Consider the following 15,962-nt stretch of genomic DNA (forward strand, 5'->3'; position numbering starts at 1 on the left):
CCCTCGTCTGCACTTCACGCTCGTCAACTCTCTCGCTTCTCTTGTGGCCTGTCTCACCCGCACAGTCCGAATAATTTACTGGCAAGGAATTGTCATCATTGCTTGCCGGACTGGCAGACAGCTTAGCGCAACAAGCTAGCTCGCATGCCTGGGTGCTGTTTACAACGGCGTTGCACTTTCTAGTCAGTTCTTTGGTGCCATTTCCTGAACTCACTGCGATGTTCTTGCCTAGAGGGTCGAAATATCCTATGACACCACATGCAACATCCCCTGTTTTGACACCACAAAACTAAAACTTATTGCATATCAGGGAGCTCTTTACAGTTACTCTTCTCTTTACTACTTTAGTACACTCAGATGAGTTCACACGGGTGTTGTTACTATCCTCAAGGTTTGAGTTGCCTATGTTACGCCTTTTCGGATAGTTATTTACTCTTTCTGGCACGAGGAATGTCTCAAGCTCCCCATTAACTCTGTTCGAGTAGTTGAAACAAACCTCTTCCCCGCAAAAAAAAAAAAAACACTTTCCTCAAACATTTGTGGCTCTGGACTAGAGACGGCCTCGTCCTATACGTGCTCTACATTAACCCATCTGTAGAGGCACGAATCCTTCTCTAGCAGCTTTTCACTACTCGTTACCAGTCTCTCCTTCGTCGAGAACAGAAGCTTTACCTCTGTCTCACTGTCACCTTTTTCTTCCTGAATGAAATGCCGAAGTGCTGTTTTAACATTGCTTTAGCGACTTCGTATTTCTCAAAACTCCTCATCAGAAAGGCGAGCCAATACATAGGCCACGTCACTTGGAAGAACGCATAACCAACCACCAGTCCAAAGTCATGGTCTGGCCTTACGCACAGACAGACTCGAAAGGCACGAGAAAACTTCCGATGTTTTCACCGGCTTTGTATGTGCGTAGCTTAGATCGCACTTGCTGGACCCGCACATGCAAGATTTTTTTCCATGACCTTCCGTCTGAATTCTGTGTTCACTTTTGCTCTCATGCTCGCACATTTCGCGTTCTCCCTCGCTTGCTGTCTCACAAGTATCATTTTCTCCTCTTTTAACAGCCAGACGCTGTCTCCCAGCTTCGAGCTCTAACTTCCTGATTTCGATTTCCACTCTTTATTTTTCGTACAGTATGTTCTTTTACTCCTCCTTCAGAGTTTTCTGAATAAGTTCCCAAGCGATATTTCTATGCTTCCCGCACTACTACACTTTTGTCTATTAGTTACAATAGATCAAATGTTTTCATCCCTTCATCACATTCGATTTCCAACTTGTCACGTAACACAAACAATAATGTCTTCCACGACTTCAATAGGTCCATGGTCACTGCCTTTAAGCGCTGACTTTGCCTTCTCAATGATGCTTGTCAAACCGCACTTTGCACTGAAAGATTTCTCACTTCCCAGGAATTCAAATTGTTAACCCAGAATTTATAAAACCTGGCAAATCTCAACGCAAAACCAAGCGCTCACCCGCAACTGCAGTGGCATGTCCCCAGGTCTATTCCATCTGGGGACCACCAGTTTTTGAGTCCCGATTGTCAGCAGCATGCCACCACCGCCATTCAGTTGTTGTAACCCGTGTTTTGGTCAGGGATCCCACCCGCTGCTATACGTTGTTGAGTTGTTGGGACTTTGCCGTTACCGGCACTGGGTACTCGAGAGGAAGACGCTGAACATGAAGAGACTGATGAGGAAAACTGTACAGAGATTTATTTCACATCATCTACAAGCGGGCATTTCGCCACATGACGAACATCTAGACGAACTTTTCGTCCTAGATCGTGACGATCTTGTCGAAGGCTCTTTCCGGAGCCCACTGCAGTTGGTTATCAGCAGTCCCTTTTCCCCTCAACCTTAGATGGGGGTATGGCTTTAAGCTTCAATGACCAACCACCGTACGCACATCATTTTCGACGGTGTCGCCCACACCCACCCTAGTCAACGTCTTTGACCGTGATGTGGCCACCACAGTCTTCCTTCTGCGCCAAGTGCTCTCCTCATTTGGGTGAGAATGCCGCTGGCTGCTGTGTCCTACGCTCGTACTACCGCCGCACTACCGGGAGCATCAGAGCACCCGCGCTCGCCACGCTCAAATATGGCGGGGATGATCGTCATCCATGCATGCTGACGCCGCCATTTCTTCGAGAAGGCTGTCGTGACCGGAACCATTTCGGCCCTCTGGTTGTACCCTTTGCTACGTCGCGACTGCATGCGCCTCGCTTTCCGGTTGGAAGGACAATACCCAAATTTGGATGTCTGTCAGCAGGCCAGGATGCTTTTGGCAGCTTGTTCGCAGAACTGTGAACACCCGTTTCGGCTTGGCTCAAGCGCCGATCCTAACAGCGGTTAGATAGATAGATAGATAGATAGATAGATAGATAGATAGATAGATAGATAGATAGATAGATAGATAGATAGATAGATAGATAGATAGATAGATAGATAGATAGACTCAGAGTCGCCGAAGTTCAGTAAGAGGTTTTTCGCATTGAAAACTGTAAAGAAGATGTCAACAGGGCTTCTGTATGGAAGCGGAAACGTCGTTCTTTGGTGTTTAACACGTTTTCATTTTGGTCGGCATTCATTGATTAGGTGTTTTTTTTTTTATTGATAGAGAGGAATATAACTGGAGCGGCTCAGCGGGCTCACTGAACGAGCGGAACGCAAACTGCGCATGCGTGACACGCTGAGCGGGCCACTCGCCCGCTCATTTAGTCCTTCCAGCAGAGCGTGCGAAGCGGACCTGCGTACGAGCGTTCTCCGTGCAAAGCCTCCGGTCGACCCACGGCCAGGCTAGACTGCACAGCGAGCGTGCAGTAGCCCGGCGTGCAGGTGCATTCTAGCCTGGCTGTGGTCGACCGGCAGTTGTTTTAACCGTATTAAACTGGTGGCGTAGCAAAGCACTGCGCTGTACAGCCCCTATATTTTCTCCGCTGTCTCTGTTGAAACGAGCAGAGCATTCCCTCGGCTAGCATTTCTTGCGCTCCACTCGCTCCTCCGCTACACCGCTCAGCTATTACTCTCTGATGTCTTTTATGCTTCTCGCTGGCTTCATTGGGTAGTGTCTCCCAAGAAAACGAATCTGCCAACCTATATATTGTCCATCAGAAGGAGAATGTTCGTTCATTTCTTCTCGTATATGTGTTCCGAAGACGCCACAGGTTACCAAGATGGCAAAATTTGTGGCAGTAGACGTCATGCTTGCAATGTTTTGACATCACGAGAGTGTCAGCTTTTTTTCGAAAGCTCAGGCGAAGCGGGAGGGAAAAAAAGCGAAATAAGGTTAATGACGGTGCGCACTACATTTCTTCCTCCTTCTCAGAGTTCCTTCCTTTCTGCGCACGCTTCAACAACGGCGCACGCGAGGGCCTTCCTTATAACTCGACTCTCCTGCCACGACAGCATGGGTTCAAAGCCACGGGAATAGGAAAAGGGGGGGGGGGGGGGAGGTTCACTGCTTCAGAGCACGCCACAATAGCTGCGTGGAGCTGCACACGCAACTCTTTACCTTTCCTTTCCATCCCGTGACAGCAACGGGCAAGAAAGGAACGGAGAGCATAGCCCATTCAGTAAATCTGCCCTCAATCGAGACGCATCGCTCGAGCCGTCATACCATTCCATGCTGGTTGCCTCAAGCGCGGACCTTCCCCTCTACGTTCGTCGCTATAGAATTTAATGCGAGGGCCTGCCTGCGTGCTCCCGCAGACCCTTCGATGGAATATGCTGCTCGGGTTGCGCGGGAGGAAAAACATAGAGGCGAAAGGACGCAATAGCAACAGCCGCGCGTGGTAACAGCAACGAAATAACGAGGGTAAAAAAAGAAAAAAAAAAGAACAACGCGCTGTGTTCGATAGTGCTGTGAGAGCGCCGCAGGTGTGCTAAGCTCCAGTTTCTGTCGGAGAACGCGTGGTGCATCGGGAGGATGCGCTGCGCAATTTTCCTTCGCTTATCTCCCGTTTTTCTTTATTGTTTAGTTCTTTCTTTATTTGATTCCTGGGTTTGTTTTCCGGTTCGTCTCTGGCGTGCGAGTAACGGAGGACGCTGCGCTAAGCTGGATGAGCACGGGAGACTATACAGGGCGTGCATGCGTGCTCGCCCGAAAGAGCTCCCTGCGTGTGTAGTGTGCGGCGTTGGGACCACTCCCCCATAAAATAGATTCTCGGGGGAAACTGTGCTCAACTTTTTACCGTGACTTGCAGGTTCAGAAAGAGAAAGAGAGAGGGGGTGAGGATTAAAGTTCGTGGCTCGAAAACAAAAGAACGAAGCAATCTCGCGCTGAAATGGAGTTCGTTGCGCGTGTTAACAGGGCCGTTAAAAGTATCAACTTGCTTCTCTGTAAGCGTCTAGAATAGCGCGATGCCTGGGGTTAAAAAAAAAGAAAGATGAAGGTTTTAATTTTCTTTTTCTCTGTTCAGAGCTTATCAGACAAAAAAAAAACAAGCAATGACTTCTTTGAGAATAGTTCACATGGCGACGATACGTGGTGTATCGCCATTGGACTCATGGAATTTATCGGTCATATAAGGGTCGCTTCTTTGGCGCCGTTCTTGCTGCGTTTCGATATTTCATTGCGGCTTTCATATACTTCCTAAGTTAACATGGTCGTAACATGCCATTCTTAGAACAACTGTCAGTCATGTGCCAACAACCTCACTCATGAGTCGACTCACTCACACTCAGCTTGGGCCCGAGTGAGTCCGGGTGAGTAATATTTTAGTGAGTTTGTGTCCGAGTGAGTTCGGTTATGGTAACTTTTCTAGAGCCTGTTTCCAAGTGGAGAGACAAAGGTAGAAAGAAAAATGAAGGCCGGGAGGTTAACCAGATATATGCATCTGGTTTGCTACGCAGCACTGGGGGTGGGGAAATAGGGGCAAGAAAGAGGGAGTAGATAGTGATAGAGAGAGAAAAAAACGCATGCGCACTCATGAGAAAACGAAAACACACACAGGAAGGGCTTTCCGGCCACAACCGTTCAGAAAGGCCGGTCGATCGCAAAAAGTGCAGTAGAGCTTTCAGGGCCTTCTTCTGTGAAGTTGCATCTTGTCAATGTTGTAGAATTCTTTCTTCCGACAGAGGTTGATTATCTAATTTGCTGAGTTCCTTGCGAAGGCATAGTCGTTGTTTACTATACTCTAGGCAGTCACAAAGAATATGTTGGATCGTTTCTTCTTTGCCACAGTGGCCACAGGCTGCGGTGTCGGCCATCCCAAGGCGGAAAGCGTAGGCGTTGGTAAACGCAACGCCCAACCACAGCCTACATAAAAGGGTCTGGTCTGCTCGGCAAAGCCTCGACGGGACTAGAAGACTTAACGTAGGGTCAAGCGAGTACAGTCGGGCATGCTTGAAGTGCGGCTGATTTCATTGTGATGTGGTTTGCTGGCGAGCGAGCCAGCGGAGCTTTCGTGCAGCATCTGTCCGAGATAGTGGTAGTAGTTGTTCATGATCTTCTGCGTGGGCTGAGCGAGCAGCTTGATCAGCCCGTTCATTGCTGATCATTCCTCAGTGGTAACCACTGAAATGTAATTTGGTGCCCTTTCTCAGTCAGGTGTTGTATAACCTCTGCTATAACTAGTACCAGCTGCTCGTTCGGTCCACTGCGTAAGGCTGATAGTAGAGACTGCAGTGCCGCCTTCGAGTCGCAGAAAATAGTCCACTTGCGTGTAGGTTGACCAATGACACATTGCAACACGGTACGAAGTGCTGCCAATTCTGCTGCCGTTGATGTTGTTGCGTGGGATGTCTTCAATTCAATCGTAGTGACCAACCTTGGTATCACGACTGCTGCGGTTGAGCTGTTCGACCGAACCACTCTGTCAGTGTATGGAGTCTTGGTATTTTTCATACAAGAGAAGTAGTGTGAGCTGCTTAAGAGCTGGTGACAAAAAATTGGCTTTTTTTCTGGACACCAGAATGGTAATATTATTAATTGGTTGGTCGAGGCACCATGGCGGAGTCGCAGGTCTAGGGGCAGGAGAGAACGAAGCTGGGATTGACTCGCCATGTGCGGTCACTGTTTTGTAGTAAGATGTATGTGTTCTGTCCACTGGTAGAGAGGCTAGGTGATGTCGAGGAGTTTGAGCAAGGTGTCGTATATGTGTCCTCAGCACTTCAACATTAATGTGGGTCTTGATGAGGTGGTCTCTTGTGATGGCGATAGTTGCCGCTGTTGATGCACTTTGGGGCAAGCCTAGACAAATTCGGAGTGCCTGAGCCTGGACACTTTGAAGCATACTTGTTTTACTGGCGTTGGTTAACGCAGGTAAGCTGTACCTAAGGAATCCAAGGAAAAGAACCCTCTATATAGTAGCAACATAGCGGCTGCGGACATTCCCCAGTTCTTTCCTGCGAAGAATTTTAACAAATGGCAGATGCCTGTCAGCCGCCTTTTCATGTACGATACATGTGTGCTCCATGAGAGGTCTCTGTCAATTATAATACCTAGGAACTTGTACGACCGGAGATAGAGTATCCTTTCGCTGTCTATCAGAACACTGTAGTTCTGCCTTGGTTTGCGCGTAAATGCCACAAGTGCACATTTCTCAGAGGAAATTTCCTGACCTCGTTTACGGAGGTAAATAGCAGCTTGAGTGACAGCTCTCTGAATTCGTGCTCGCAGCTGTAGACGTGTTACTGTAGACGTCCAAATGCAGTTGTCGTCTTCGTACATTGACAGTCTGACAGTACATGGCCGATGCTCATGGAGAGCGATAGCGTCAAGTTGTATAGTACTGGGCTAATTACGACACCCTGGGGAACACCACGGTGGCTGTAATGTAGCAAAGTGTCACCATCCTCGGTTCTCACGAAAAAGGATCGCTCAGAGTTATAACTGCGTAGCTACTGAAACACCCGACCACCCACTCATACCTCTTTGAGAGTGGTGAGGATAGCTTCATGAGTGACGTTATCATACGCCCTTTTATTATCAAGAAATAAAGAATCGCAGAGACGCTTACGGCCTTTTTTGTGTTTCACGTAGCTGACCAGGTCTATGACGCTATCAATTAATGATAGGCCATGGCAAAAACCCGTCATAGTGTCTGGGTAGATGTTGTGATGCTCCAGGAACCACTCTAGCTATCCTAGTACCATCGTCTCTATCACTTTGCCCAAGCAACTAGCCAGTACAATTGGGCGGTACGATGTGAGCATTAATGGTGACTTGTCAGGCTTCAGTAGTGGAACCAGACGGCTGGTCTTCCAGTTAACTGGGAGAGTGCCCTTTCGCCACGAATCATTATATATCTCGAGGAGGGCACTTCTCGCACACTCACCAAGGTGACACAGTGCTCTCAAGGATATTCCATCAGGCCCAAGTGCTGATGTCCGTCTACACAAAGCCAGTGCTGCTTTAAGCTCATGAATAGAAAAAAGTTGGTCCATGCGGAGATGGTTGGCCGCTAGGGGGCTGAGCCACTCGGACGCCTGTCGAATGGGCTCTGCCAGTTTTTCACTTTCGCGGCTGAATAAGGACAACCACGGGATTCAAGACCATCACAGCTGTCGCCAGACGATCACCCGATTCGTCCGATGCTAGGATATACCAGGTGGGCCTACTTTTTTTTAGCCGTGACACTTCTTTTAAGTTCCCTCAACGGCGTCGCCCTAGCTACGCCATCGCAGTGCCGACGCAGTGCAATCGACGCGCTGGCAACTAGGCGACAAGCCAGGCCCCCGGCTTGTTCGAAGCCTGCGAAATGGATGTTGTGGAAATTGAGGGGGAGACGCTGTCTCCCGAAGAGTACAACGACACTCAAGGGTGGGTTGTGGCCCATGAACGACGCAAGAAGGCAAAAGACAAGAGAAACGCGGAACCAGCCACGAACGCGGGAGGCGCGTCTATGAAGGCGTCTCGGAGACTGAAGGATTTTTTGCATCGCCGGCCAGTGCCAAAAGAACCGCAACTACCAGAAGACGATTACAAGGTTGTAATACGCCCAAGAGGAGGTCTGGACTTGACGCGACAGAGTCTAGCGCTCATAAGAGACTGTGTTCTACGAGCGGCAAAAGTACAGCCTGACATCGCTGGGGAAGATACTCTCAGAATCAACATGCGACAAAATACCATGATCATGAGCACACCTAGTCTAGCCAATGCGAAGGAATACAGCAACATCAAGGAAATTATGATCAATGACAAGAACTATGCTACAGCCGCTTATGTAACAGCACCAGAAAACACATCCAAAGGAGTTATCCACGGAATGCCGAAGTATGATAATCAAGAAGACATAGAAAAAAGCTTGGTCAATCAGAAGAACCCAACGATTCTACATGCACGATGTATGGGACTTATGGACTCAGTGGTCATTGTTTTCGAAGGGTTGTTTGTGCCGTATTTTGTATACTACCGTGGTGCCGAATATAGGTGCTTCCTATACAAGAAGCAATATGAAACATGCACTACTTGTGGTCGAATTAGACATCGGGCGGATGTCTGCCCACAGCCTGACAGCAAGAAATGCCGTGGTTGTGGGGTGCTCAATCCGACTGAAAACCACCAGTGCGTCCCTAGGTGTAGCCTTTGTGGGAAAGGTCATCTTACAGGGGACAAAAAATGCAAAGAACGGTTTAGGACCCAGTACCTTTTGAAGAAAATATGGTGGGAAAAGGAACAACAACAAGGCGATGAACGAAGAGAAATGAAGATTTTGTCGAACACTAGAGCAACACAGGCATGGAGGGAAGGGTATTCACCAGAAAATCCAACCGAGGAGAATGGCAACGCCACCAAGGACAGAGGGGGACGACGCAGAGATCGTTCCAGCTCCTTTCCGCGACTCGCCGAAGGGGAAAGAGAAGGGACTCAACACAAACCCAGATCCACATCCAGATCAAGGTCCACTCGTCAACACAGATCCAGGTGACGGGCCAAATCCAAGACAAGGGCAACGACATCACCTCAAGGACAGTCCCACGAGGGTCCTGGCGGCGGTCGGGGCAGTCAACAAATGGTGAGCTGGGTGGGCGAGGTATCAGGGGAGTCTCTCCGGTCTGGAAGTTTGCCTGAGGTTGTGGCAGAAGGGTCCACCCCAGGTCAAGAGCTAAACTATATTAAGAAAATGCTAGAGCAACTCACCCGTGAAAACGCGAAACAGAGGGACGAAATAAAACAACTAAAAGAAGAGAACGCTAAACTCAGGCAAAATCAGCTGCGCGAGTCAAGTAGCTCCATAGCATCGTGTAGTCGAATTTTAACTCCAGCGTCTGCACAGAAGTCAGGAGTGCATGCAGCGAAACGAAGAGCAGAGGAAATATCTCCTGTAGAAAATGAAGACCTCTCAAAACCCCTGGAAAAGAAAGTCGAGAATATGCTCGGAGAACTTACTAAGGTAATGCAACAACAATTCGCAGGATTGCAGCTGCAGCTCGTAGAAATAAAACAAAGAATAGATAGCATGGAAAATCGACTAACGCTGGTGGAGAACACGCAAACAGATTTGAGGTCTATAGGAGTAGGCCCGGGTAAAACTACTACTTAACCCTACAACCGGCCGACTACGACCGAAGTAATCTAAATCGCAGGGGACGACCAGACATGGCACGACGTAATCAGTATAAAATTTGGCAGTGGAACTGTCGTGGGTATCGCCAGAAACGGGGTAACTTACAACAGTTCCTAAACGGAAAGGAGGCACCAGACGTCATCGCCTTACAGGAAACTGGAGGAATGGCTAAATTGTCGAATTACAAATCCTATGGTACCCCTGATGAAAAAACGTCCGTAACAACCCTCGTGCGAAGAAATCTCACGGTGATAGAACATGATACAGAAATCTGCGATGTCGATCATGTTCTTGTTGAGTTAGTTCCATCGCAGAAGAGTGGTGAAAGTCTATTCATATTAAATGTCTATAGCCGCCCTAGACAAAAAACCAAATTTAGGTCACTTTTGAGAGAAACGATCAGCATTACTAAAAATCAAGCATTGGTTATAGTAGGAGATTTCAACGCGTTGCATCCGGCATGGGGTTATGACAACGAAAACATCAAAGGTAGAAATCTCTGGATCGACGCCCAACAGGAGGGCCTTACGTTAATAACCGACCCCTTTTTCCCAACTAGGATTGGAAACAGCGTATCCAAAGACACGTCTCCTGACCTTACGTTTACTAAGAATATCATCGAACCTTATTGGCTTAATACACAAGAAAATATGGGCAGTGACCACTATATAATTGAGACCACATTTAAAGCAGGTCCACGTAAACGAGGAGGCAAAGAATTAAGGATGGTTGAATGGGACAGCTTTAGAAAAATCAGAGAGAAGGAAGCATGCGATGTCATCGAAGACTTAGATGAATGGCTAGGGAACCTTAAGCAAAATATTCAAATCGCAACTAAGACCATACCAAAAACAGAAGGACTAGAAAGCACAGACAGTAAGCTCCTACATATGTGGGAGGCAAAAAAGAGCCTAGAAAAACGGTGGAAAACACAAAAACACAACAAACGCCTTAGAAAAAGGATAGCCACCCTCAGTAAAGATATTGAGAAGTACGCGGAGCAACTATGCAGACAACAATGGGAGGAAAAGTGTGATGCGATGGAAAAACAAATAAGTCTCTCTAAAACATGGAACCTGTTAAGATGTCTGATAGACTCGGAAGCGAGCAAGACAGCACAACAACAAAACTTTATTAGACTTGTCCGTAAATACAAAGGCACGGAGGAAGAACTGATTGAAGAAATCAGACAGAGATACATTGGGGATACAACCAAAGAGAAATCAAGCTCGTACAAAGGTAAAGAAAATGATTCCCTAGACCGACCCATATTAGAGGCCGAGGTGCGATCGGAACTAATGAAACTGAGCACAACATCAGCCCCGGGCCCCGATGGGATCACGAATAAAACGCTCAGAAACTTAGACGACAAATCTATCACAGCCCTCACTGAATATATGAACAAGTGTTGGGAAAAAGGTAAGATACCCAAGCAATGGAAAACGACAACAATCATAATGATTCCCAAGCCAGGCAAGAAACTAGATCTTGATAATCTTAGGCCTATTTCCCTGACTTCCTGCATAGGAAAGTTATTAGAGCATGTCATCCTAACTCGTCTGTCAAATTATATGGAAGACAATGAACTCTTTCCTCATACGATGGTAGGATTCAGAGCAAAACTGTCTACACAGGACATTATGCTTAAGATTAAACACCAAATAATTGATTCGGGTCTCAATACACACGACACAAAGGTAATAATTGGCCTAGATCTTAAAAGGGCATTCGATAATACATCCCATAAAGCTATACTTGCCAATCTTCAAGCGTTAGGGGTAGGAAAAAGAGTATACGATTATATAAAAGACTTTTTAACTGACCGGACTGCAAGAATAATATAGGCGAAGCAGAATCCCAAGAGTTTAGTCTGGGCAGCAGAGGTACGCCGCAAGGCTCAGTCCTATCCCCCTTTCTTTTTAACGTGGCCATGATAGGTCTCCCTACCAGACTGAAGGAAATTCCGGGACTCCACCATAGCCTCTATGCAGATGACATTACCTTATGGGTAGCAGAGGGTAGTGACGGATACATAGAGGAAGCTTTACAGACAGCAGTGAATGTTGTAGAAGAATATGCCATCCATACAGGATTACAATGTTCACCGGAAAAATCGGAACTTCTCTTCTATAACCCGACATGTAGGGGTCGGAAAAGCATCCAGGAAAAGCCTAACATTAAATTCTTTGTGGGAAAAACACAAATACCTATGGTCGAAAGCATAAGAATTCTGGGACTCCGAATCAGCTCAAACGGGCACAACGGAGAGGCGATTAGAATACTTGAAACCAGTGCGCAGCAAACTATGCGTCTACTTAAACGAATTGCAAACCGGCACTATGGTATGAAGGAAAATAATATGATAAGACTGGTACAGGCTTTTGTCATCAGTCGTGTTGTATATGTGATTCCGTACCTCAGACTGCAAGTGGCCGAGAGAGAAAAGATTGACAGAATCATTAGACGAGTTTTCAAACAGGCGATCGGACTCCCAATTACTACATCTAATGATAAATTACTTCAATTAGGGCTTCACAACACATCAGAAGAGCTTATAGAAGCTCAAAGAATCGCACAATATGAAAGACTAACGCAGAGTAAAACAGGTAGAGCCATACTAGAGGAACTGGGTATAAACTACGCAAATCAATTTGGCGCCAAAAAGGATATCTCGTATGAAATCAGGAAATGTTTAGTAATCTTACCGATTCCAAAAAACATGCACCCCTAACATCACAAAGCAAGGAGAGCTGAAAGAGCGAAAAATATACATAACAACGTAAAAGATTTACCGGAAACAACATACGTAGACGCGGCCAAATACAAAGGAAATGACAACATGACTATAGCAGTAGTGGACTACAAAGGAAATCATAAGGTCAGCGGCTCGGTGAGAACGAGCTTTGCAGAAGAGGCGGAGGAAGCAGCTATTGCAATGGCCATAGCATCCACCTCGACTTCACTCATTGTTAGCGACTCGCAGACGGCTGTGAGAAACTTTGCACGAGGGCGAATATCCCAAATAGCTTTAAGAATATTGGCTGGATGCAAAGACCAACGAACAATAGAAATAGTCTGGGCACCCGCTCACTCCTCCTTGCCCGGCAATGAGGCTGCACACCAGACAGCTCGAGGACTTACAGACCGAGCCTCTGGATTGCCCTGGTCGAACGGGGAGGACGATGAGAGATTTGAGCGGATGACCACTTACAGAGATATTACACAGTATTACAGGCTAAGCAGGAAAATTTATCCTCCCGCACACTCGTCATTGAACAAAGGACAGGCGGTGGCGTGGCGCCTACTCCAGACCCACACGTTTCCTAGTCCGGTAACAATGAACCACTGCGTGCCGGAACTTCATTCGGACAAGTGTAAATTTTGCCACAACAGGGCGGACTTGAGCCACATTTTATGGGCATGCCCGCAGGCCCCCATGAGAGGCGAATTTCCAGACGGGAGTGGATGGGATGCCACGCTCCTCAGCTCTGACTCTCAATTACAAGCCCGCTTAATACGGCAGATCGAAGACGCCGCCAGGGCCCATGGGATCATGGCCGTCGTCTAGGTTTGGTCCTCCCTTCTCCTCTCGCACCTGAAAGGGGAAGAGGACCTTTCTGCTAATTAAATAAAGTTTATTCATCATCATCATGCGGTGATCGCGTGATGTCGTGCCACCACGTAAGTGCGTGAAGATGCTGGTATATGCGAACTGACCAAATAAGTTGGCACAGAACTCTTCTGCCACATCGACCTCCGATCTCTGTTGAGAGAGGGCTAGAGCTTTGAATGAAAACTGCTGAATGGGAACTGTCCGGAGCCCTCTTACTGTCCTCCGCAAGTGTGATAAAGGCTTGCGGGGATCTAACGATGCGCAGAAGGCTGCCCAACGTTGTGACTCTAGCTTGTCTATGCGTCGCTGTATCTTCTTCTGAAGACGTCTAGCGGTTCGTAAATAGTCGTTTGCTTTCTTGCGCCAGCACCTTTGTTCCGCACGCTGTCGGAGAGCCTGAAGTCGTTCTAATTCTACATCAAATTCGGTTACTCTCGAAGAGCATGTCAGGGTGCACACCATGTCTTGCAATGTGGACTTGATCACCTCTTCTAAGTCAAGTGAGGTGTTCTCTTGACATCGTTCTTCCATGAGAGATTCAAACTTGGTCCTGTCCAATCTTTGGATAGTGTAGCGTACCTTGCAAGGTGGTAATCCTCTGATCTTGACATACGTGGGAATGTGGTCGCCCCCATGTGTTTTTCTATGTCCGCAAACCATCCAGCACGTTTGACGAGACTTCGAGAGACAAAAGCCAAGTCAAGGCAGCTGCTGTATCCAGGGACACGCAAAAATGTGGGACTGCCATCATTTAACAAGCACATCTCAATGTCTGAAGCAAACGCGTTATCAGACTTCTGGCCTTTGCGCTGATCTTCGGGCTCCCCCGTGGCGTATGGTGGTCGTCAAAGTCCCCGATAGTGACCCATAGGCCAGAAGTGGATGGTAGGATGTATCCTAGTCTTCTGTGGTCTAATCTACTTGATGGTGACAGGTAGGCACCGACAAAAGTGACAGTAAGACCCCTTTTCATCACTGTTAAGCATACATATTAGTTATCATTGTCAGGTGGTACAGACTGAAGAATGTAAGTTAGGTCACGGCAAATAAACAGCAGAACCTTGCTGTTTCCACTAAAAGAAGCCGACATTAATTTTTTGTATCCGAGGAGTCTGACAGCGCTCGATAAATTTGGCTCGCAGATGACGATGATGGGAAACACATTGGTGAAAACGAACCGACGGAAATCTGCTATGCGTGATGTCAGTCCCCGTGCATTCCACCGAAAAATTGTTGATTTTCTGACCTCTTCCGCAAAAGACAGTGGCTGGTGAGCCATTATCTACTCAAGGGCTGCCAGTACTGGGCTCCGAGCGTCCAGTACTTGAAGTGCACTTCTGTCTGACGTTGTGTGCATGTTTAGCCGCTAGGCTAAACGACGTCACCATGTGAATGACATTGACTAAGGCCCGTCATAGAAAAGCAATTACTTGCATGTCCAAGTCCCACTGCTCCTCTGTTATCGCAGCTTGCTCTGATGGAGGTGGCTTCTGATGTGGTTCTTCCACAAGTCGCGTGCGCGTAAGTGGTGGCCACTCTTCAGAAGAGAGACATTTACTCCTTTTTTTCTTGCATTGTCTGCGCTTGCCGCGCAGTGGACTGCTGCGGGTGCCATTCCCAGATGCGTTGACTTACTTCTTGTAGTTGACTGTGTTCTTCGCGAAGACCTTCGACGGTGACGTCGTCGTCTTCGTCGGACTTTTTCAGTGGCCTCTTTGTGAGTGGAGCTGTCTCGCACCATTTGCCTAAGAATACTAAACTCCTTCTTTATGCGCGGGCAGTCTTTGGAAGATGCACTGTGAGCACTTTGACAATTGGGACACTTCAGTATGGTTGCGCTGCATTTGTCCTCAGAGTGTGGTTCTGAGCAGGGGGCACACTGCAGAGTTCCTGCACGCACCCTGCGCATGGCCGAACTTCTGTCAGTTATGACATCGCATAAATTTTGGAATAAATGGTCGGACCTGGTGACGCAAGTGACCAACCTTCACATGGGATGGAGACAGTCCCCTTTGAACGTAATTCTCACACAACGTGTGTTACCAAGTCAGCCGACATTCACAATGACGTTATCTTCATTTGCTGGTTTTATCAGTACTGGAAGATCGGAGTTTGGGATTTCAGTGGCAATGTCGTAAATGACTCCTGTTGAAGTGGTGCTATCATCTGGCATTATAGACTTGACACTGATGTTACCCAAGGTGTGTTACTTTTTGAAGCGCGTTCAGCGCACATGGGTTCAGCACATCGATTGTCAAGATGTTCTTCCTTGCGTTTAGTCGTACTTATTTGATCTCATTTGGCGTAATATTCTCAAGATACATAGAGAGCGCTTGCCTGTTCAGCCCACGTAGACTGTCGGTAGCCTTCAGCGGCACAAACAGGATGTAATGAGGCCATCGGTGTGGGGCAGTTTTCACGGTTGCCGTGCTTAATGCCGAAGATGCATTGACAATACGTCGTTTAGCCTTGCGGTACAGGATGGGTTGGAAGCCATCGTCCGAGGTCTCGTCTTTTGATGCGGACTACAGCTCAGTGTCCTTACTCTCACTAGACGCGTTTCCTCGCTTCCTCGAAGTAGTCCCCGTGGTCGAAGTGGACACGGACGGCACCCCGTGAGGTTGAAAATTCAACGCCGCGATGTATGGGGTGATATACCCCACAACTTCAAGCGAAAAATCCAGAAAAGCACAAAGACGAGCAAGGTGTGTTGCGTAAACGAATCGCTTCGTCCTCCTCAGATCGTCCGAGTCCAACATCGTCCGAGTGGAACTGGTTGAGGTACATGTTGGGCAGCCTGAGTTCGAGTAAGTCCTTGAAGTGCAAAATATATTG

At 47.6% G+C, this 15,962-nt stretch overlaps 1 protein-coding gene across 1 annotated transcript in view; it reads left to right on the forward strand.

Moving 5' to 3' along the window:
• LOC142814435 (uncharacterized) overlaps positions 1–9,018 on the forward strand; it is a 172,406-nt gene extending 163,388 nt beyond the window's left edge. The window contains exon 4 of the mRNA XM_075893194.1: positions 8,830–9,018. Coding sequence (XP_075749309.1) covers positions 8,830–9,018 — 189 coding nt within the window. The remainder of the gene's footprint in view (positions 1–8,829) is intronic.
• The last annotated feature ends 6,944 nt before the right edge of the window (positions 9,019–15,962 follow it).

The sequence above is a fragment of the Rhipicephalus microplus genome, chromosome 4 (assembly GCF_043290135.1).
Source record: "Rhipicephalus microplus isolate Deutch F79 chromosome 4, USDA_Rmic, whole genome shotgun sequence".
NCBI classification, from domain to species: Eukaryota; Metazoa; Arthropoda; class Arachnida; order Ixodida; family Ixodidae; genus Rhipicephalus; species Rhipicephalus microplus.